This window comes from Papilio polytes, unplaced genomic scaffold (assembly GCF_000836215.1).
Source record: "Papilio polytes unplaced genomic scaffold, Ppol_1.0 DF823691.1, whole genome shotgun sequence".
Classification (NCBI taxonomy): Eukaryota; Metazoa; Arthropoda; class Insecta; order Lepidoptera; family Papilionidae; genus Papilio; species Papilio polytes.
Window position 1 is genome coordinate 441,453 of NW_013525513.1, and position 24,317 is coordinate 465,769.

Consider the following 24,317-nt stretch of genomic DNA (forward strand, 5'->3'; position numbering starts at 1 on the left):
TCACAATACATACATCTGATACAGATAATAAATTACAAAAAATAACAATCAATTACTTTAATGAATATATCATTCTTGTATATCTTATAGTATTTTGACTATAAAGTTAATAAAATACAAATATATAGTATTATCTGACTAACAAATAAAAAACCGTTCAACCGCTTACTGTAGAAAAAATATAAAAAAAAAGAAAATTAGAACATCCTGTAGTGTTATTGATCGATAATAATGAGCATTGACAAACCGAAAAAGTGCATTGTATAAGGAGAGCGGTCGGGTCGAACAACGGAACAACGGAAACCAGTTGCGGGGAAAGGTACTCCAAACTCCTTAGCGCCAGCTTATCATCGTGTTAAATTTATGCCGATGAAACAAATGTCCCGTTGCCTTAATCACATATGTAAATAAAGCCTATAACTCTGTTTAATTTGTAAACACAAGTTAAAATTTATATTAATATTGGGAGTAATAGACCAAGTTCGTTCACTCTCAGTCTCAGTTTTCAACATCATATACGAACGAATATTATACATATTCATGATGAAATTCACACATTCTAACAACCCCAATTAAATTATTTTATATGAATCACAATGTTATCATTTCTTAAAAGCTCACCATAAGTTTTATGGCTGTTTTGTCCCCATTTTGAATAACATTATCATCACTTGGGAAAAATATCATAAGTTTACCAAAAAACATTTTTCTCATTTAATCTATAGGAATACACCTTCACGTACTTTTTTAAATCAATCTGCCTTTAGTGTGATTTCATGACCTTAAAATAAATAAAATAACACAAACAAATAATTGATTAGGACCTAATTTTATATCATTACCCGAACTTGAAGCAATAAAAATCGAATACGAAGATTTTCATTGCAAAATAAACGATGTACCTTTCAAAGACTTAAGATTCAGTTATTTTAAAAACGATCACTGAACTTTGAGAACTGGTCAAGATAATACTTTCGGATCGATTAATTGCGGTAATAAATAAATTTTTAACTTTAATTATTTTGCTTAATATTGCCAACAGAGTCATTCTCCGATCATTATAAATGGGTAAATATTGACACGATTAGAAAACATTTAGTACAATGATTGAATATATATCACCTTCATTATACGAAGCTTTTGAAGCAATAGCAGCTACGAGTAGAAAAGGTAAATTTGACCAAAGTATTGAGTTCTAAAGACTAGGTTTTTGACGCATTCTTAACCACAGAAATTGTTCAAATGTTAATATTATTAGAATTATGGATATCTGTTCAATGGTTTCATGTAGGAAATCGGCTTATTTTTAAAATTGCCTTAATTTGTGGCACGTCCAAAGTTATAGTGTTTCACTCAATGTGCAGGTTTTATTTTTTAATAATATAATCCCCAATAAAACTTCAAAATGTCTTCGGTAAAAGTGCAATAACATTAAATGAAGGATCAGAAAGATTTCGCGACAAGGGACAGGCACAATAACCTCAAAATGAAAATCATCAATTTTACCGCTGTTATAGCCCGTAAATTTTATGTTTTCTTTACTTACATTTTTATAAACATTTGTTTTCGAGGATATCTTGTTGTTTATAAAAAATCAATGACAAAGATGTTGACATCAAATTAAATAAATTAGCAACTTTTATATGACGTTTGTTATGTAAACAGGAATTTATAACAGAGACTAGGCGTTCCAATAATAATGTTAAAATATCTTTGTCTTTATGGAGTTAAGACTTAAACTAACCTCAACTAATCAACATTGTTCCCCAAACGCTACAATTAGACAATACAAAAAATTCCAATGGAATCATCTTTCATCTCCACAAAGAATCTTGAAAGATAGAACTATAACGATTTGTTTCCAATTAATCATTGTTAAAAATGTCTTGATCGATTCAAAATGCATTCGTTTATTTGAATAAACAATAAACAATCTAGGTCATGACATGATCTAGTTTGGGACAATGGTTGCGAACGATTTATCGTCTAATCTCTCACAAATGAATCACAATCGGGCATTCGACCCGGGGGCGTATATCTGATTGTCACGGACTAACGGAAGGAAGATCGTCCCGCTAATCTGCATACGTACGTGATGGTTCGCGACCTGAATCGCAATTATCATCTCATCACAATGAATTAAGGCGCACAAAGCGATTCGGCAATTTCAGTTTTACCCGAGGACAGAACAGTAAACAGGGCAATGCGTCTTGAACGCAATCTTCCTGCACTTTTCTATCTCTGTATTGATAAAATAGCAGTCCAGTTGTTGCTGTTCTCGTGTAAAATAACACATGTGGCGCATAACACACGTGGCGCATCACATCGTATCTTCCTTGTTCACGTTATCCTGGTACCTCACATATGCTTACGTCGCTTAGTATTATAGTAGTGACCCAATACATAAAACAAATAATACATTTATTATATACCTTTTATCTGTAATCGTAACATTCAACAATTAAAAAGATGTCTTTTAAAATTGTGAGCAAGCTTAGGTTTTAATTAATAATCTGTAGCATCCCTTAGAGATTTCCTTAAAGAGATATTAAACGAAGGGAAACAGTTCAGAGTTTTGCAGATGTGCAATCAATCAAAGCCCGCCATTCGATACAATTCGTGAACTTCGCGCCAATTTTACCGCCATTACCGCTTCGGCGCCTCTGCCTGCAGATTATTTCTCGCGTTCGAAATTTAAACGAACGAATGAGGTTAATGTTTAGGTGAAACTTTTTCGTTTTCATATTTTTTTTAACACTGGCCATTAGTCCCAAAAGTCGTTAGTTAATTTTTAATGTTATTTATTAGCATCTAAAAATATAACATAAGAAGTAGTTCTGATCTAGGCAGTGGAATTGGTAGAAACACGGCTAGAAAAGATTCTTTGCAATTCATAATTTACAATTTTACCATTTCTTTGTTCTAAAAAAATTCAATAAAAGTACTAACATCTTATGATAATAATGAAATATAAAAATTCAAAGTGCATCCGAGGTTGTGGTGCTTTGTAAGCGAGCAACGATTTATTAGATACGTTTGTTTGAGGAAAATACGTGAATAATTTAATACTACAGGACCTCTACACATTAACATCGTGATTCCGCATACTTCGACATCAAATGAATGAAGACATTTTCGGAGAAAGAAAAAAATCAAATATTAAAATCTCATACGTTCTACGATTTTTTATGAAATGGTTTATATTAAACTGAAGCTTTTATTTAAACTTACACAAATATTTTACTCTTATCACTATAGTCTGTATAATTTGATTGCACTTGCATTTTTTTACTTAAGAAACTTAAACCTCTTGTAAAGTCGGAGTCGCGTTGTAATAATTAATATTAAACCTCATTGCTGTCTACAATATACATTGATATACGTGTCTGAATCAGCTCTGCACCAACTCAACAGATTCACTCACAAAGTCTTGGGCCGTTGAGCTGCGGCTCAACAACTGAATTAGCAGATCACAGCACAACGCGGTATAACAACGAGGTATAACTCTGTTGACTCACAGCTCTCGCAAATGATAACTCTATGCAGGTACAAATTGAGCTGATCAACGAGCCGGATCACTGATCTGCAGGTCATCAATTTTATCGCGTTACCCATGGCTACATTGATGTATATTTCTTACAAACAACTGTTTATTTAATCAACACGAACATGTGTCGAGCGGTCTCAGAACTTTTTCAATATACCAATACGAAAAGTTACACGAAACAAAGCTGTTTCTAATAGAACTAGTTATAATTTGTTTTATACTTAAGAGAACAAAAATTGTATAGGAAATACATCTGCCAGTAAAATGGGGTATTATCCGACATGCCAGTTACTGGCCCAATGCGTATCGCATGCCAGTATAATGTCACTATCTCACTGTATTATTATAAATGCGAAAGTTTAGGTGGACGGATGGATGAATGTTTGTTAGTTTGTATCGTAAACGGCTTAACGGATTTTGATGAAAATTGGTATAAATGTAGAGGATAGTCTGAGAAACACATAGGCTACTCATTTTTGTTTTGTTTCAATTCCACGCGGACGGAGTCGCGGGTGAAAGCTAATGTTTACTAAATCGTATGAGACGAGATGTTAAGCGTCTTACTCTTCGAATACAAGTTTGCTAGCTACTGTTAGTTCTATTACTTTATTTTTAATTATTCGCAGACGAATTCGCGTACAAAAACTAGTTATGATATACAGAACTATTATTAGATTCCGTTTAAGTTCTAAAATTAAACGTTCTAACTATACTTGAAACGACCCCTGAACTTTCCCCTGGCATGCATATCTATACTGCCGGCCAGAGTAAACATTAGCTTTGTCTTAATTACATGCAGAGAGAACACTCGCCCCTTTACTTGGACTTAGTCGAGGAACTCGGAAAATAAAGTCTATTGTAACTTAGTTATCTTATATCGTTTCTTATGGAAATAAAAATAAAGATTTGAAAATGCTTTACTGTTATAAATATTTTTAGCAATAGTTTCAAATTGCTTGAGAAAGCTAATGCATGTAACGATTCATAAAATAATTTAGTTTACAGTGTTGTGGCGCCATCTAGTTTATTAAATCAGAATTACTTATTCATTAAATTATTATTGTGAATGATACATTTTTTTTTATAACATAAGGTGGCACACGAGCAAGCGGCCACCTCAATCCGCCAAAATGGCGAAGCGACCGCTGCCCATAGACATCCGCAATTGCAGATGTGTTGCCTACTCTTATCCGACGGAGGAGGAGACGCACATAAAGAGGATATTTCCCCTTCCTATGCATTCCCTCCACCGTCAAAGCCACTTCCTCTACCCATCCTCTTCTTGTAAGAAAAGGGTGGTAAAGAGAAAGGGACTAAAATTAGGCCTCCGGCACCACACTCATCAGACGAAACACGGAATTGCTTCCATTTCACGCCTGTCTTCTGTGTGGTCGTGGTATTACACCGGGCGTGCCAGCCTATTAGTGCTAAGGTGTTAAAGCGGGCACTATCACTGTTTATCGGAAATATTATTATTTTTCCTGATGTTGTGTTTTAAAAAAAAAAACTTTTGTACATTTTGATATAAAGGTCTTCATTTGACTTTGAAACAAAGTAAAATTTTATGATGTAGCTAGTAAAAATAAATTGTTATAGACAAAACAATAGAATACAATATAGTATGTAATAAAATTTTAGTCGTATAAAAAAAAACGAAAAGAAATAGGACTATAGTTGAAACAAAACAAATCCATTATTTATATGAAAATATCTTACTGGGACTACGAATACATTTTTTGTTCAAAAGCTTTTCATATTATACACCTGACAGTGATGGGGAGGATACGTTGGAACCTTGTCACCTAATAGCATTCACAAACGTTTTTATTTGTAAGAAAATAGTGGCAAAAGAAACTATCTTTAATTGTCTACGATTCATGTTAGTTTTCCTGTAAATATTCCAACACGGAAACATATGTATACAATATTAAATTGTACACTACTCCAACTATACAAAATACGACTTTTTTTTTATTTTTTCAGTCGTTACAATTATTTTGCCCAACGTACCGGGGTTATAGAATAGGGCGAGGTGGGGCGACAGTCCAGGGCGCCGGACATTCATAGGCGCCACCGGCGACATAAAGAGACGCCATAAGCACACCTTTTTAAGCCTTTTTCGCATGGGTTTGTATTGCTGTCAAGGCGTCTGCATGGTAAAACCGGCGCTGGTGGTTGATAGATCTATCTTTGGCTATTAAAATAGGTTGATTTTGTTAAAATATAAATCTATCATGCTAATATTATAAATGCTAAGGTTTAGATGGATGGATGTTTGTTAGAGTTTGTAATCTAAACGGCTGAACGTATTTCGATGTAATTTGGTATAGAAGTAGATGATAGTCTGGAAGAACACATAAGCTACTGACTTTTGTTTTTTTTTTTTAATTCCACGCGAACGGAGTCGCGTGCGAAAGCTAGTGTATAATATTTTAATCTATCATACTAAGATATGTGGGTTGGTTTTCTGCAATTAATGCAAAGCAACTAATCATTCGAGAGATGTAACATCTAGCTTTATTATTCAGAGTGCAATCAGCTGGATTAAGGCAACCGGCTACGCTGCATGTTCACATCTATTGCTTGGCAACTTGTAATATTCATTTTACTATAATAAGATACCAATACAGATTACAATGCGACAAACTTTTTTGGCCCGGTGATAAATTAAACTCATCAACTTGTCATTAAGAGCGTCGGTGGCTCAGTGGTTTAAGCACTTGACTTGTAATCTACAGGTCTTGGGTTCGAATCCCGCCGCCATGTACCAATGTGATTTTCGATTTTTCGAATTTTCATATGTACATAATTTACCCGACGTTCTTACGGTGAAGGAAAACATCGTGATGCAACCTGCACATATCCGCGAAGAAATTCAAAGATATGTGTGAAGTCAACCAACCCGCACTTGGCCAGCGTGGTTGACTATGGCCTAGTCACCCTAACATTAGGGTAGGCTCCGAGCCCCTCGGTGGGGACATATAGTGAGCTGGTGATGAACTTGTCATTAACCATATATGTGCTGTTCTTCCATACATTTCTATCAGCCGTCATATCTGAATTCACTCCCTTCTTAAGCATATCTTTTTGCACACAATTCATACACAATTTCTTCGGTCTTCTCCTACCTTTGTAGCCATCTACATTCAATCTTAACACTTTCTGGTTGACTAAAGTACACTAAAACCTGTCGTATGTTGTCTTATTACGTCTTCGTTTATAATTTTTTACACCTAACTATGTTTTAAATGTAAAATAGTAATCAGGATAAAACTGCTTCTCTCGCCGGGTCATATAAATTTATCTTACTATACATAGTCGGACTGTAGCTGTCATGTTCATATCTTCTTTGAAAGTAATTTTCTAACTTTCTACATCTGTATTTAAAATATTTTCCGGCAGAATTAAACGAAATAAAAACTAACATCTCAACGGGCTTTATAATGTTATAGTCGAATCACTATAGAAATGGTTTCTAAGAACTTTTACCACCTTCTGTTAAAGTTAAACATCGTATTGCAAATTTAGTAAACATGTATTTTCCCGTAATGCCGCCTCCCAATGCTGTAATTAACAAAACAAAGCTACCGTCCGCTAAGGTTCCCGGGGGACTCCTCAACCTTAATTACTCTAAAAGAGGTTTAGTATAAAACTCTCTGTGTTGATCCATAAAAAAAAACTCTTTGAAATTCAGAAATAATTTCGTAGATCTTAATTGTATTATTTGTTATTTAAAATTAATTTATATTATAGTATCGGCAACGTCTAAAAAATGTTTGAATTTAAAGAGCAAGAAGACGATTGCTAAAAGCATAAGGAAGATGTAAATTTTGTCCAAATATGAATGTATATCATTATTTTTAAATTTCAGTTTCTATGAAGATTATAAATTAGCGTAAAATAGAACTGAAGCGAATGTTTTACTTATCTAAATTTCAAAGCTTAACAATAAAATTGATTTGTTTATCCAACCGTCTACTTACCCTAATTCATAAAATAATTGGTGTTCTTCAAGACCTTTTTTAACAAACATCTCAAGTATTTTCTTCAGAAATTGTTCAAAAAGCAATAATGTCTGTTGTTTTATCAATAAATTTAACTTATCTGCTTTGTAAGTATGTAACCTTTCGAAAGATTAATGATGCCTTCTAGATTGTTATCGAATATTTTAATTCGTCTTAAGATAATCTTTTTCGTAGCTGAAATATTTGTGAAGTGTAATTTTTTTTTTTTACTGAAAGACAAAGAGTATTGTATATTTTATAAAATTTTCGTTTTATAAAACTCAGAAATATCTACTATAACAATTTTTTCTGTTTTAGGTTATACCTAACCTAAAAGAGATTATATTATATCTAACCTAAAAAATCACAAATGTCAAACGAAATTTACAAATTCTTAGGTTTAAGAGTTAATTACAATGTAAAAAATAAGATCAAGAAACAACATTCTCGAATCTTGTACACCACAGACGGTCTTCAATATTAATCCCGATAGAAGCAATTTTCCTTATCAATACCCTATTATTATCCAATCTCAAATTGGAGATCACATTCTATGGCTTCGTTAACAAACGTGACTTACTTGCCTTCCAATTAATTTGAAAAAAGAATAAGAATATCTTTAATGCACACTAAGTATATTCCTTTTTTAAGAAGCCAAGGACCTCCTTTACAAAATGGTTAATTTATAGTCAGAAACACACAACATACTTTTGACAAGCTATCCTGATCTAGTCTACATTTAAAAAAAAACTTTGACAGCGTACTACAAAAGGTTACAGCATTATCATGGTATGAAACTTAGGACCAGAGCAGAAAGTAGAATATCAGAGGGCTGCATATAGAAAAGCGACGTGATGCAAAGCAATTATTTAGGTAATTTAAATGTTTCTCTTACTTGCTTCTTCCAAAGTTATGTTTTTCTTTATAAATACTAATATTTTTTGTTTAAATAAAGCGATGCGGGTAGAACTGCAAGGCAGTCATAGTCGTGTTAACCGTTCGGCGCAAACCCCGTCGTAATATCCGGTGGACTCACCGGCCACAATTCCCGCTACTTTACGTACGTGAATAACTATGAAAGGTACAATTTTATATAATATTTCAACTCTGTTTATTAATTTTCTATTAATCTATGATTACAATTTTACAGATGGACATAGAGTAAGTAGATCTATTAGACTGGTCGAGGTTGTCGGATACGAAGAGGGCAGTTTAATTTTTATTTGTTAATTATTTATATTAAATCAGCAGTTTTGTAATTTATGCTTATAATGGAGTGGCAGCCCTTTTAATTACTAACACATGATTTATGGTTATTTTGATATTATCATAACATGTAATAAATTAATCGCTGTAAGCACATTAAAATAATAATGAAAGATGGTAAATTAAATTAGAAAGTAGATAAATCTAATTAATTTTTATGTAGGACTAATTAAAATTATTATTGAACTATAAAAAAATTTGGTATAAGATTTTGTTTCAAAGATTAATACTTGTTATAATTTAAACCAAAATCATTTTTTATGTATTTTCGAACCCATTTTTACAAGTACCTTATCCTAGGTATGTATGTTTCCTTTGTTGTTATTCGTTTTTGTTTGTCAGTAAAACCTTGTAAAGGTGCGTTATATGTGCCATAAATTTTAAAACATCAAGTCGTAAAATCCGAGTTTATCCCACCTTTAGGAATATTTTTCTCCCATCTACCTTTGTCGTAAGGAAGCCGAACATATTCACATTTTATTACAAGCTATTTCGTACTTATTTACATGTTTGTCTTGCGTACACAATGTAACATAATAAATCTTACTAGTCATATAGATGCTAATTCTGCTAAAAGATGTTAGTTGCTACGTATCTACAAAACAGCTGAATAGATTTCAATGAGATGCAGACGTAGAAAATTGTCTAAAAGAATGTATATGCTACTAGCTAAAACTTATTTCGCGCGAAAGAAGTCGCGGCAAAAGCTACTGCAATGTATTTGTAACCGACAATAACAATATAATTTTCCTAATGTGACCTGACCGTAATATTTCTAACTTGATCCGGTTTACAAATATGTGATTGTTTTTGTAGGTGGCGCTTTTGCCCGCATAGAGGGGCTTGTCACACTACATGGATGTCACATTCTCTGGTTGATTTCTGTATCTTGTTTGACACGGAATCTCCTATGCGGGTCGTTAACATTCCTCATATATTACTAGATTTCCACCGCCACTCCGTCCGCATGGAATTAAAAAAGCAAAAGCAAGTAGCCTATGAGCTATGAGTTCTTCCAGACCATCGTCTACATCTATGACAAATTTCATCAAAATCCGTTTAGCCGTTTAGACTACAAACTCTAACAAATATCCATCCATACATCTAAACTTTAGCATTTATATTATAAGGATAAGATTTTCTAGTAAGTGTGTTTGTTGTAGCCATTAGCAATAATGGATATTTCACCAGGTAAATAGAGCTCTCATCTTAGTTTTTGTGTGGTTAATACGCAAGCAGTTATAACTTAATAATTTCTTCCAATGAAGCTCCAGGCTTAGGCTTTGGTTCGTGGTCGAAAGGCGGGAATCAAACCGACGACTGTGAATAGTCCTTACGCATAACCGAGTCGAGTGCTCTTATTTAGGAATTCTCTAGAATTTACTAGTATATTTGGTATTTAGGTTTAAATAAAACAAATATTATGCAACATGTCTATTTAATCAGCCATCAATACACGCTGTAATGTTTGTAATATATAAATAATTGTTATAGAACTTAAATAATATGCACAATTCCCTGTACGTTATAAAACAAGATATAAGTCAACATAGTGTGTGTTTTACTTTTATATTATGACCAATGACAGTAGGAAAAATAAACTACCATTACCTAACATCCCTTAGGTAACAAAACCGATAAATATAAATAATTATATACCTATTAAAACCACTTAATACCTTAAATGATTATAAATTAGTTTATTACTTTTTGAGTTCGCCTTGAACAGATCATGAAAAATCAATAATTTTAATTAATAATCCCAAATGTATTTACTTAAATTTATCGAAAGATCAGAAAACTAACAATAAAAATTAAGCAGTAGCTGTCAGTGCTCATAATATAATGAAAATATGTGTTTATATACCTGAGGTATTAGTATACAGTATATGCGTACAAATGAGAATATAACAAGGTAAATAGCTCATAACTAAATTCGTTCTAATAGATTGTTATTTAGGTATAGTGCAGAATATAATAAAATTTACGTACGTCACATATTTATTGTTACATATTTATAGATTATTTTTAGTTATAAATCTTCAAAGAAATTTAATTAATTGTTATTTACGGAAGAAAACGTAATCAAAGGCATAAAAAGATGAAAGTATTATATTTCTTATAATTAAAATTATTACAAATAAATTTCAGGTAATCTTGTATTATTTTAATAACGAAATCAATAAAATTATTAAACAATACATTTAGGAAATAAATTAATTAATCTTGTATTACTGTTAAAACTCACTTCATTACGTGACATTATAATATTTTAATGATTGTTTTAAATGCCGAATTGGCGGGAAATTTGAATTGAAACAATATTCAAATTCTCATTTATTAAAAAGAAAACATTTATTTTTAAATAGAATACATTATAAACAGGAAGTATAGATAGATTTAGGATAGTATACATAGTTAAAACTTTTTAATTAGGATAGAATATAGATATATAATTGACTACCTATCTAAATACAGATAATACAAATTCAGAAGTCGAGGGAGTTAAGGCAAAAATTAATTCAGTCTATACATTCTAATAGATGTTTTCTAAAAAGTATTTCAGTTTTAATACAAGATACTTTAATTACGATTATTATTCGTGGGGCATAACCATTCCTATCGATGCGATGTTTTACTTTTTTATTTTTAAGACTGGCATGAAATAAAAAAAAATACTAGGCAAGACTCTAGGCCGTTGAAATAAAAATTCCTTCCACATTTTAGTATAAGATTCGAATATATCAAATGAGTTAATATGTTTATTACTTATGCAAAAAACAAAAAATCAAGTTACTGATGGGTTTACAAATACTGATATGTGGCCATGCTACTAATCTTTCAGAATGGATCAAGCTGATTTGCTTATATCCAAAAATCTAAGACTCAGAGCCTGTCTCACCAAATTGTAAATTGTCTGATAACAATGCAACGTGTAAAATATGCGATGGAAATATTGGATTTTGTTACAGTGACAGTGACGTCATTTTTAAGCTATCTGAGTCTCTATCAGCCAGTGGTGGGACAGGCCCTAAGTGCCTCATTTTTTTGCACTATGCTTTGATATAGTTCTATTCAAAGCTTATGACGTATTCGCTGCTATCTACAAGCCGTTATTGAGTTATTTATATGGTACAACATACATCTGTTTCAATTGTAACCTGCATCGATAGGTTGGACTCATCTTATACTAAAATTCAACCTACTAAAAGCGAGATAGATATACTTTTAGTGTTAGTGTTTGCAATCAAAATTACAATTTACGGATTACATTAAAGCTTTTATAGGCATATTTATAAATAACTACCATTACCATGAATAACGATTAATTTCAAAACATATCGACTGACAAACTGAGCCCTTTGTGTTCCTCGATAGAGATTTCTCAATCATAGATACCAGAATACGAAAGGCCAAAAAAAGGGTCTGAGGGACCTTTAGAATGGGTCCCTTTAGTAGGGTCAGAGTTGAGACACTATATTTACTTTTTATATATCCATAATATCAACACTAAGTGGCTCCCTTTAATGGCCATATAAGGACTCTTCAGTGTGACAGTCAATTATACGTACTCAAAGAGGAAAAAATTTTCCTTAAATATTTTTCGTTGCTTTCTACGAATATTTGACTCACAACTATCCTGTTACATTCATAAGAATTATATTGTTTACTACAATTGACAATCTATATTATGTGAATAATGTCTTAAGTTTAAAAACCTAGCTTAATTTACAAAAGCATATAAAACATATAATACAATCAATAAAACCTTTAACGAAATACTAGAACGCATTATTATACATTAAATAAAAAAACTAAAATCAACATGGCATCGTCAAAAAACCTATTGTCTATGCTACACTATTTACTAATAACATTTAAAGGCCTTTACATAATGTACTTCACATACAAACTGGCCTGAATATTGAATCGCACTAAAATTAAAAACAAATAATTTGTTACAAGTTTAAAAATGACTTTTAAAGGAATGTTAGACTTTTGAGCAAACACTGGGAAGATATTTCAACTCAATTCCAATTTAGTCTGTTCAAGATACTTTATAATAGGCTGGGAATACACATGCCAGTAGCTGACACAGTTACACGCATGCTAGTAGCTAACAGCTACGTGCAAATAAGTTGGAGGAACTACAAAAGGGGGTGGGGGAGGGTACGAAAGTTGACACACACGATCTCTTCGACGTTCTACTGGCATGTGTATACACACAGTTCCAGTCGCTGGCATGCCAGCATCTATTCCATTTTACTGGCATGCCAAAATTATTGTAATAGTACAGATTAAAGAAATTATTATTTCAGATTTAAAATAAATATTTTTGTTTCAGTGACTGCTTTGTTTGAGAGCTATGAGGTCACAATATGACGTGGGTTCACACATTCTTACTTAAAACTTACTGTATATTTCTAACACAGTAGAATATGACAACTCACTCTACAAAACCACAAAGGCTACTGAAGATTACAGACATTCAACTTTCTTTAGGTCATTTAGGCAAGAAATCTAATTTCTAAATGGAATACATGACCACTAATTGTGATATGTCTAAGGTATTTATAGAGAAAATCTATTTAATTTGTTATCTGTTTCATTAATTGCATATTTTAATTACAAAAGACCAGTGAATTGACTTTATATTTATTTGTCTACAGTTTTATATAGTAACTTCAAAAACGTTTTCCAAATGTCTATGGCTTTTATTATATATTTATGTATCAGTTCTATACCTAATTTGTATAGCACATTATTTGTAATACTCATTAATAGAACATTTTAATAGGATATTTAGTTTTCTAATCATTTAGTGATAGTTTATTTGATGAATATCGCCAAGAGTTATAAGCATTTACTACTATTATGTCACAATTTTAAACGTCGATCAATCACAAATATTAGAAACAATCATAGATTTATAATCTATAGATACCTAATACGGAACGTATTAGGGCGTAAGGGCCTGTCCCACCAAATTGGAATTTATTTAATAATTCAACGTGTAAAATATTTGATGGAAATATCGGATTTTGTTGCCTTATCTGACAGTGACGTCATTTTTAAGCTATAAGCCTCTATCAGCCAGTGGTGGGACAGACCCTAAGTGTTGTAATTTATACAAACACACCATCTTTAGCTTATATATCTATGGATACAATACTCATAACAGTTAACTGTAATTCCACACCAGAAACACATTTATTAAAACATAGTTTTCTGTGTTTTTTCCATGAGTATGTAAGTGAAAACATGTTTTAATGCAAATTTCAGTGAAAACACGTGGAGCTACAAGCTACGAGACACAAAGATATGCAAGTTTCGATGTTCAATTACAAGTTCACAACATTATTTTAAATTCCATACTCAGTTTAATATAATTGTTGTTATCAATCTTTTGACAAAAAATTGTTGTCGACTTTTACAAATTTTTCAAGAAAGTTCAAGGGCAATTTCAAGTGAAGTAATTATCTCTTTGTTGGTAAATTGGTAATTCCACATCTGGCGATAGTTCATCGGAATCCTCGCCATTTTCTCGTAGCGGCAGTTCTTCTAAAGCCCTCACTATCAAAAAAGGACTTCATTAGATTACATAATAAAAATAGTAATGTAAAATATTTAAAAACAAATGCATTAAAAAAACAACAAAAAAAAACAAACTACTCACAACAAAATGCATAAATGGAAACCATGCGGCGTCACGAACAATCTTCTAAGGACCGCCCAGTTGGAGTCAATTTGCTTATATTAAGTCTAGCGTAATTTAGGGGTAGTGGATATTTGGCGAATTAGCTTTTTTTCATAAATTAATGAAGCTGTAGGTTGGTGGGTGTTTGGCCAATCAGTTGTGGGCGTTGGACGGTCCTTGGTCAGTGTTGGTTCCTGCAGAGAACGGTACAAACAACATCAAGCGAATTATAGGTTACATGCGTGGACACACGTGATTGTTAGTCACATGCACGTGTTCTTGGATAGTTAATATTTTTTATAACCTCTAATGGTTAATTTACTTTTTTCTAACCTGTAATAGCTGCTGTCAAACGTTTATTGCCAGTACGTATTGAGAAAAACAACTGGTAAATTGTAAGTATTTATAATATAAACAAAGGAGGTTAACCGTGTAATGGCCATTACGAACTCTTCTGTTTTTTTTTTTATTCTATCCAAAGACACGTGTAGCAAAATAACACTCGTAACATTTTAATAAAACATTAAAAATGCAGTGATTTTAAATTTACACTAACAAAGCTAGAATATGTCATTACAAAATTTCGAGCGACAAAATACACAAACACTTTTTTATTAAGAGCTTAAGTTAAAGCCCGCTGCACACCTACATGTTTAACTAACAGTCCCACTGTATAGTTAAAACTGACGTGTATAAGCAAAACTTAAACTGTACAGTTTTAAATTTTGCCTACATACATTAGTTTAAACTGTGCAGATAAAACTGAAGGTTTGTAGTGGGTTTAAAGGTAACATCAAAATAAATTAAAAAAAATAGGAGCAAGCAAAATACAATAGCCATATTCTAACATAACATAATAACCTGATGTATCAAATATAACATGCGACACATTTTCAAGAATAAAATATTTAATATTGCAGTATTTTGTATGCAATGTGGCAAATGAAATCAATTATTACTAATTGTACTTTATTAATTTCTTAATTCTTATAGATGTGATAATTAATTTAATTTATTGTAAACGTGCACCATAGATTAACAAACTGTCAAAGTCCTAGTACAGAGTAAATATGTCATAGAATAACTTCACTCCTTTACAGATAACAAAATTGCATTAAATGATTTTTACGAATGAGATGAGAAACGTGTAACATAATTACTTGTTATTCTAAAAATGATCATGAATTTAAAATTTCGTGAATTGAATATATCCATCCTAAGAAAGAAAAACATGCGTATGATTCTCACAAATGTGTGCATATTACAAACAATACTAAATTATTTCCAGAACAGATGACAAAACAATGTGGCAGTTATTCAAAATATGAATTTCAATACATCAGGTGTAAAAGGTAATATACTAATTATGTTTAATGTCTCACCGGCGATAATTTTGCTCATTTCAGTGACCTGCTTGGCCAGGATCTGGTTCATCTGGAGCAAATGTTCGCGTTGCCTCTTCTCGTCGCCGTCAGGACTCTAACAGCGTCGTAAAGCACACATATGTATGACTGCTCATATTTACAGCCAACATTCCAAGCGACTATTATCCAAGCTTGGACACTTTGTAGATACAATGTGATAGCCTTATTTTAATTTTAATTATTTCTACTTCGGAGTCATATAATGAAATCTACTTAAGTGGTTTTCTTTGCACTTTTAGTGGCTAAGTTAATTAAAAAAAAATAGTTTTCCAGAAGTCATAAACCTTTGTTTACAATTAAATACATTAAATTTGCACAATTTTTTTTCCCCCTTAAAGTTAATGAGTACTTGAAATTCAACTACTTTTTTTTATAGTTGTTTATAAAGAGGTTATAAAATAACTTAGAACATTATATCTAAGAAATCCAGTTTTATACTATAGAGACCATAAAATTGTATCTACAAACAGCAGTACACTAAGTTATGTACTTTATTAGACATTTCTTATTCTATCAGATTGTAAAAATGATGTACATGCGTGGTGACAAGAAAAGCGATTTCTAACTAATACAAGATGCGATGTTTGGAACTACGAGAACTTTAGTGTTTAAACAAAGATGTTATTTTAAAATTGTCTAATGATAATTTTTATGTTACATTTTATTAGAATGGATTAACATAAAAGGAACAGAAAATGTCAGGTAGAAATATTTCGTTACATCAATCGTGGGTTTCCATCAATTAACAAATAAAATTAAATATCAAAACAATTGTTCTTGTACAAATATTTCGGCAAACCCATGGTTGAATATTGTAGTTATAATGAATTTAGAAGAAAAACAACAGAATATTTGTTAAATAAATGTTAGAAATGGAGAAAAGTTCTTGGTTTATTTATTGAAGGGTATTTTGATGCTAAAAGAAATAATTGAATAGAAAAAAAAAGTTTGTGATTGTTAATAAATTATTTTTTTATTTTGAATTCCAGTTAAATACATATTATAATTTATACAATTGTTTAAGTTTTTTATAGAATAGATGACACATATTTGATACTGACCTTTGCGGCTTCGGCAGAAGAATCGGTTAGCATTTTCTTGATCGATTCAACTTTCTCTAGTCGCTTTTGTTGTTCCTCTGGAGAAAGTTCTGGAGGCTACATAAGAAAATTCACACACTTATTAATAAACTGATATCTATGCAAATTTGTTTTTTTATTCTCTTACTCAGAAAAACAACTTTCAAACTGTAGAAAAATCTCCAAAACATTACAGAAGAATGCAAAATTAACAACCTAAAAATCGTTTAAGCCGTTCATGCTATCCTTCAAAAATCTGAATCACTCTGTCATGCATTGCCGCTAACAAGTTGCTGATAATTCAAACGAACATAGTGTTCGTTTGAATTATCAGCAATCAATTAGACAAATTCAGTTTTTGTATCTTGGCTTGAATTAATTGTACATTAGAAAGCAAGAAAGGCTATGTTGTTTTAAACTTATTTTTAAACAATTTATTTAATTGATACAATCGCGATCATTTAAAAACTCAAAACAAAATATCTTGACAGGAATCGCACGCTTCCAATCCTTCTAATGACATTGACAGCTGTCAGTTAGAGATGTGACGTTTATGCCAATAATCTAGTTTTGCGCCAATTCTACAGCGCGGTACTAATTTTCTTCTTAACATTATGTTTGCGCAGAACATTTCAATCTTTGTGGCGACTTATGACTGACACTTTGCCCTCCCCCGGATATGCCACATGTGATCAAAATGTTTGAAATACGTACCTTTTCCGGTATATACCGCTCCGGTATGAGTATCTTCTGCGGCGCGGCGAGCAGCTGGTCGATGGACTGCTCTGCGCGGCGCGGCAACGCGGACCGCACCACGTCCGGCGCCGCGCCGCGCAGCGCGCGCTCCATGTCCGCGTCGTCGAGCGACCGGCTGCCCTGAGGTCACAACAACTTTCATCTCATGATCGCCTGGTACTTCACGACGTATACTATAGTAATTAAAAACCTAAACCAGCAAACTAATTTAAGCATACACTAGTAGTAAATTCCTAATATTTTATGGAAAAACACTATTCTGGTCATATCAAAATAACATTAGCTACCCTTATTTTTTAATATCACTAGTTTTCGCCGGCGACTCCATCCACGCGAAAATAAAAGAATACTTATGTAGCCTATGTTCTTCCAGACTGTGTTCTATATCTGTGCCACATCGAGATCTATTCAGCAGTACAGGCTACAAACTCTAACAAACGTCCATCTAAACTCTCGCATTTGTAATTTTAGTGAGATTTCCCGAAAAAAAAAAACTAAAAAACTTCACTTATGGCCGCCATGTATGGAACAAATTCAAGCAAGCAAATACAGACAATTATTGGTTTTCAAACGAAAGATACTTAACATTTATGCTATCCTGGTAGCCTGGTACGTCTTTTAGGGTTAGTAAATGTTTTTGAAGTAGGTATTTTAGACGGTTTTTAACGGATGTACAAGGAACTATTATTAAACTTCTAAAGTACTGCAAGATAATAAATACAGTTAACTTACATCTTGATTGTAGATTTCCTTTGGCATTTCATTCAATGTCTTCGCACTGAGATGATGCGGTGCGGTGTAGTGACGCCTCTTCTCTTTCGGCACCGGCCGCCTGTGCAGGGATCCATTCTTATGGCCATCAGACACCTCAGTTATAATCTGTTTGGCCGCTTCACTTTTAAATATCGGAGATAGTTCTATATTCGACCGAGTAAGACTCATAATACTACTCGTTTTTGATAATGGATCGTTTGTTAAAGTTCTGGAACTATCCGTAGGGCTGTTCAAGTATTGTGTGGAGAGAGAAATGGTCCTATCGTAGCCGGATCTTTCGTAACTCTTGTTGTAACTGCTACTCATAGATGAAACGTCGCGGGAATAATCGTAGTTTGAAAGGGAAGGACTTGATGGGAATTTGGGGCTGTGGTCCATTTTCTCGCTGTAACGTAGGTAGTTTGGTGTGTCGACGTTTTGTGGTTTGTTGTAATAATCATCGTATTTGTAGTCGGTGCGCGGCGCGGAGGCTGCGCGGCTGTAGTTGGTGGGTTGTATGAGCTCCTCCTCCAGGAACTGGTCGATGTTGGCCGTAATGTTGCCAGTAATGTTGGCCGTGATGTTGGCGCTCGGCCACTCGGACATCGGCTGCAGCGATCTCTCTCTGTCCCTCTGACGCCTCTCGCTCTCACGTTTGACGATACGGACCGTTTTGATTTCTTGCTTTTCTACATTTGATAAGTTACCTGAAAGTAAAATGCAAATATTATCATAGCAACCTTTTTTTTTTTTCAAGGAAAGACAGTTAACATATAATCAGATTTCATAGTAGACATATTTTATTTCAAATGATCTTTATTTATCGCACGTTACAGTATACACGCTATTGGTAATAGAAAAAATGCAATTCAGTGTTAAATTTTGAACCATTGGAGAACGAAATCAAGCATCTCATCCAAAAACTTTAAAATCACTTCATCGATTAATCGAGCGCTAAAAAGCACCCGTGCGAATGAGGGCTTAATCTAAGTTTGTTTCATAAAATATAATTATTAGCTAGGTAACAAGAAGGTACTGACTGAAGGCAGTGTGCTGCATGTCATCGCTGCTGAGCGGCAGAGTGAGCGGCAGCTCGGTGGCGGGCGGCCGCGTGTCCACGTACAGCGGCGCGCGCTCCTGATCCGCTCGCTGCTCGTACTGACGCTCGGGCCTGTGTTCGTACTGGCGCTCTGCTCTGTGCTCGTACTGACGTTCAAGCCTATGCTCGAGTTCGCGGTCGAATTCGTGTTCGTGTTCGCGCTGTCCGGGCGCGCGCAGAGACCGCGCCCACTCGTACTCCGACTGTCCGTGGTCGATTGTATGACCTGTGTCCAAATTCGTTTCTTGCCAGCATGTTATTGGCCGACGCTTACCTGAAATATCGTTATTTTATATTAAAAAATATATTTCGGCACATATTCAGTTTCTTAAAACGACAAAAACCTGCTATTTAGAAGTAATTGTGGAGCTTTTGCTTTAACGAATTAAAGTGAAAAGTTGTAACAGCCAACAATTGTGTTACTTATTTTTCTACCTTTTTAATAACTACTAGCTATTCCCATGTAAGATTCCGCAATTTTTTTTTTGTTTTCAGATTTTCCCACCTTACATTAAATAGCGTGAAAATATATTATAGTATATAGCATATAGTGTATCGTAAGTGTAGCATATTTTATTTTAAAAAAAATCATTCAAAAAATTTAATGACATTTTTTTAATAAAAAATCAGTAATCACTGCACATTTATGCGGATTCTAGATAACAAATAAGTGTGTGTTTACGCTTTATTATATTAGTATAGAACATAGTTATATTTAGATCAGTGAAATTGGCATATGCAAATGAGGTATCAACAGATGACTTTGGGTGGACATTGCTATTACGGTCGCTAGGTGACGTGTGTCGCGGTGTAAGTGTGTACCTGGCATGGCGTCGTGCGTGGTCTGCAGCAGACGCGAGTGCTGCGTGAGGAGGCGCACGGCGCGCGACAGCTCCTGGCGCTGGCGCTGCAGCGCGCTCACCAGCCGCTGCACGCGCGACACCTCTGACAACAACACTACCAATACAATACCATTCTCACCAGTATTATAAATAGCATTGATTGCACAAGTGATTACTTCGATACCAATAAAAATACATAAAAAATATCATTTTTCATACAAAACAGCAACTTCATAGGATGTTGTATCTTCTAAGATGTATGTATCTTTTTTACTAAATATTACAAGTTGGTCCTAGCAAGCCGGATACATACCGTCTTCCAGCAGCGCGGTGGGGTGTGTGTGTGTCGGGTGGGGCGCGTTGCGGCGAGCCTGCAATGCGCGCCGCAGCTGCTGCAGCTCCCGCTCCAGCCGCGCGTTGTCCGCTACCGTCTGCTCTAATTTCTGGAAAACAACACTACAATAAAGCAAACACCCAGTACTGAAACTTACATTTACGCTTTCCTTTTTTTTATAATATAACGTGGCAGAACAAGCGACCACCTGAATCCGCCAAAATGGCGAAGCGACCGCGAAGATTTCGATGAATTAAAATAGATGTAGTACCTGGAACACATAAGCTACTTACTTTTGTTTTAAACTTCACGCGGAGGGAGTCGCGGGCAAAAGGCTAAACGACATATTCACTTAAAAACGCAGGCGTAGTCTACAAACGAGGTCGCAGTTTACTTGACAATAGAACTGGTGTTAACTTAGACACCCGCAGAGAGCAAATGAGTGAAAAAGTTTAGCCAACTGTTATCATGGACAATGGAAAAAAACATTTATGTTTTTTTACATTCTTTGCAATAACATATAGTTCATCACAAGTAATGACACAATAGAATCTGTTAGATGTGCATGTGTCACAGGATAAATATATTATTGTTAACGAGTCTAATTTACATTATTAAATGTTTACATGCAGTGCAAACTGATTAAAAAAATAAAAAAGTTTATTTGAATTTGTGCCACATCATTCTAAACACGAGACATAAATCTTACTAATAAATGCAAAAGTTCAGATGGATGGATGTTTGCTAGAGTTTGTAGCCTAAACGGCTGAACGGATCTCGACGAAATTTGGCATAGATCTAGAGCATAGTCTGGAAGAACACAGGCTACTCACTTTTGTTTTTTTTTATTCCACGCGCACGGAGTCGCTGGCGAAAGCTAGTAATAAATATAAAAGATATAAGTGCATGGTATAGATGAAAACCTTATAAACCTTAGAATTGTGCGCGAGCAGAGCGTGCACGCGCGTCAGCTCCGCCTCCAGCCCCCCCGCGCCGCCCGCCCCGCCCGCCCCGCGCGGCGCGCTCGACAGCTTGCTGCGGACACCTACACAAGTACCTTATTATTATTATTATTTATAAAATTCGGCAAAGGACCGGCGAGAACAACGAGGTGATCGACGCCCAGATATCCGCAACATCAGAGGAACTACAGATGCATACGTATCTAGATGAAAATTGACATAGATGTGGAGCATAGTAAGTCATAAGTTACTTACTTTTTAAAAAAAATTTTCACGCGCAGTAGCGGGCGATAGCTATACAGGCATTAGTTAAACGTTTCATAACTACACCTTTATGTGTTACGACACATTTGCACTTCTTGTCTCGACCATTCCAAAACAGTTTAAAGTGAAACTTTTCGTAGTTTTAAACTTAGATATGTCTTTAAAACAAACTGGACCATCATTCTATATTAAAAAAAAATGCCCAAGTTGTTGTTGACTTATTTCAAATTCATTAATAATTTAATTACAAATTTTGGATAAACGTTTATCTGTGTTTAGTCATCAAGAATGCTGTAATAAAATGCCAACATACCAGTAAGTAAATTATCGATGGTATCTTTATCAGTCTTTAGACCTTGCAGTATGGCCGCCTCGTCCGCCAGCTCCTGCTCCAGCGCCCACAGCTCGGCCACCCTGGACCGAGCGGCCTCCGTCTCCAAGGACTTCCCAGCGGCCGCACTCTCCAACCACCTTAACACGACACTTGTTAATGGATGAAATACTTTTTTTTCTGTGGTAATTTCTCCTAATACAGTGACGGTATTATTTTTATGTTTAAAATTTTTTTATGAATATACAATAGATATGGGAACGTTGACTGTTGTGCTAACTATATGTCCAGCCTATTTCCATCGAGTTTCAAAAAAAGTTGCATCGATATTTTTTATTTAATCTTTCACGAATCGATGTTTTGGTTATATCAAATGTTTAGGACGCACGCACATCTCTGACTAAACTATCGCACAACTGTTTTGTCTCGCTTTGATTCCTATGAGCTTATATGGAGGTGCGCACATTACTCCATTTTTGTTGTGCAACTAAACAGTTTAACTGGCTACGAACCAATCGACAATCGCACAAAAATTGTGTGATAGTTTAGTCAAAGGTGTGCGCCCGCTCTTAATGTTTACGAATTTTCTCCGCAGACTCATCTTCACGAGTACTTTTATTACATTTTTATTGTCTTTTTCATGTATATCATAAACCATTACAATTCTTACCTCTGTTGTTCTAACGCATGTTCAGCTAGCACCTTCTGTCGTAAGCGCTGGTTCCTCTCCAGCCGCTCGATGGTAGATCCAGGTCTGTTGTAAAGGGAGCCGAGTTTCACCATGTTGTCGACCAGCTGCACCAGCGGCTTGCTTTTCTCGTACTGGTGTTCCAGGTCCATTAGCTGCTTCTTCAGCTGCTCCAACCGCTGCAGACTCTCCTCACGCTCTAATGCTTTGAGGGAGCTTAGACAATCCTGTGGATATCACGTTATTTAGCATATTAAAATAAAATAGGTTATTTATTAGCAATAGTTGGAATATAAAAACGAAGACAATGCAAAATAAATAAGTAATTAGGTGATTGACAGATAACATAAATAAAAGAAAAAAAACAAATAAAATAAAAATGCACCTCTATGCTACTAATTTGTGCACAGCATTGTTCTATAGACCGATGAGTTGCCGTGTGCCGTCGCCTCAGTTGTATTAGAAGTAATACCAATTCCTCGTGAGTACGTCCCAACAACTCCCCAGCGGTGGGCGTCTCAGGCAACTCTTGCCCACTCGTATATTGCTAATTAAATGAACACAAAAAGCATAATGACAAAAACAAAACTCAACATAAGAAACATTGCAAAATAACCATGGAACATAATTATAAGCAACAGACATTTTTGTATGAATCAAATAGAATGGTACAAACCACATCATCATTATCATTTCTTCTAACGCGTGGGCTGACTGCACTAATCGGTTGTTGTAATGTCCTTGAAGGCGATCTTGTTAAAGCCCATGTATCTTGTCCATTATTCAAAGTATTTAACTGAAAAAAGTAAAATTGACATAGACTAATTAATAAAAAAGACGATACATCAAAAATAGGAGAGGATACCTCAGGATCTTTACCACCGTGAGTGGTTTAGATCTCATTAAGTGTGAACTATTTCACTTTTTTTTAGATTTTGGATTATTTGACCAGTGTCAAAACTTACATTTTGTTGCGACGCTGACAGCTGTTGTGATGTGTAGTTATCATTCGATTGCTTTTCCTCGACCCATCTCACGCGAGGACTGACCGCGCGGACGGGGATGTTAGCATCTCTATTGCTTCGACCAATCGAAGTGTTGCTCCCGAGGAAAGCTTTCTTTGATAATGTTTGTTGTGGTGTATTGTTATTTATATTCGATTCCAAATTCGTGCCGGGCATTGTCGTTGAAGCTAAAATAATTCAAAGGTTGAAGGAAATTGTACACAATAAAATAAGAGTTATTTTTGTTGATGACAGACCTGGTATAA

General features: G+C 34.3%; 1 protein-coding gene across 9 annotated transcripts in view; it reads right to left on the minus strand.

Moving 5' to 3' along the window:
- Positions 1 to 14,626: 14,626 nt before the first annotated feature.
- The window catches only part of LOC106104179, a 49,256-nt gene continuing 39,565 nt past the window's right edge, over positions 14,627 to 24,317 (minus strand). For 7 of the 9 annotated variants that reach the window (XM_013284131.1, XM_013284135.1, XM_013284138.1 and 4 more), the window contains one exon: positions 24,146 to 24,239. Coding sequence is in view for 2 of the 9 variants with exons in the window: in XM_013284136.1 (XP_013139590.1) it covers positions 14,669 to 14,709; positions 15,898 to 15,994; positions 17,001 to 17,096; positions 17,733 to 17,894; positions 18,507 to 19,234; positions 19,568 to 19,900; positions 20,449 to 20,571; positions 20,782 to 20,911; positions 21,726 to 21,847; positions 22,342 to 22,499; positions 23,030 to 23,274; positions 23,433 to 23,594; positions 23,724 to 23,843; positions 24,013 to 24,239 (2,744 nt within the window). In the remaining 7 variants the exon portion in view is untranslated. Of the gene's footprint in view, positions 14,710 to 15,897; positions 15,995 to 17,000; positions 17,097 to 17,732; positions 17,895 to 18,506; positions 19,235 to 19,567; positions 19,901 to 20,448; positions 20,572 to 20,781; positions 20,912 to 21,725; positions 21,848 to 22,341; positions 22,500 to 23,029; positions 23,275 to 23,432; positions 23,595 to 23,723; positions 23,844 to 24,012; positions 24,240 to 24,317 lie in introns of those variants that run through there. The other 2 variants (XM_013284137.1, XM_013284136.1) reach the window with 2 other exon arrangements.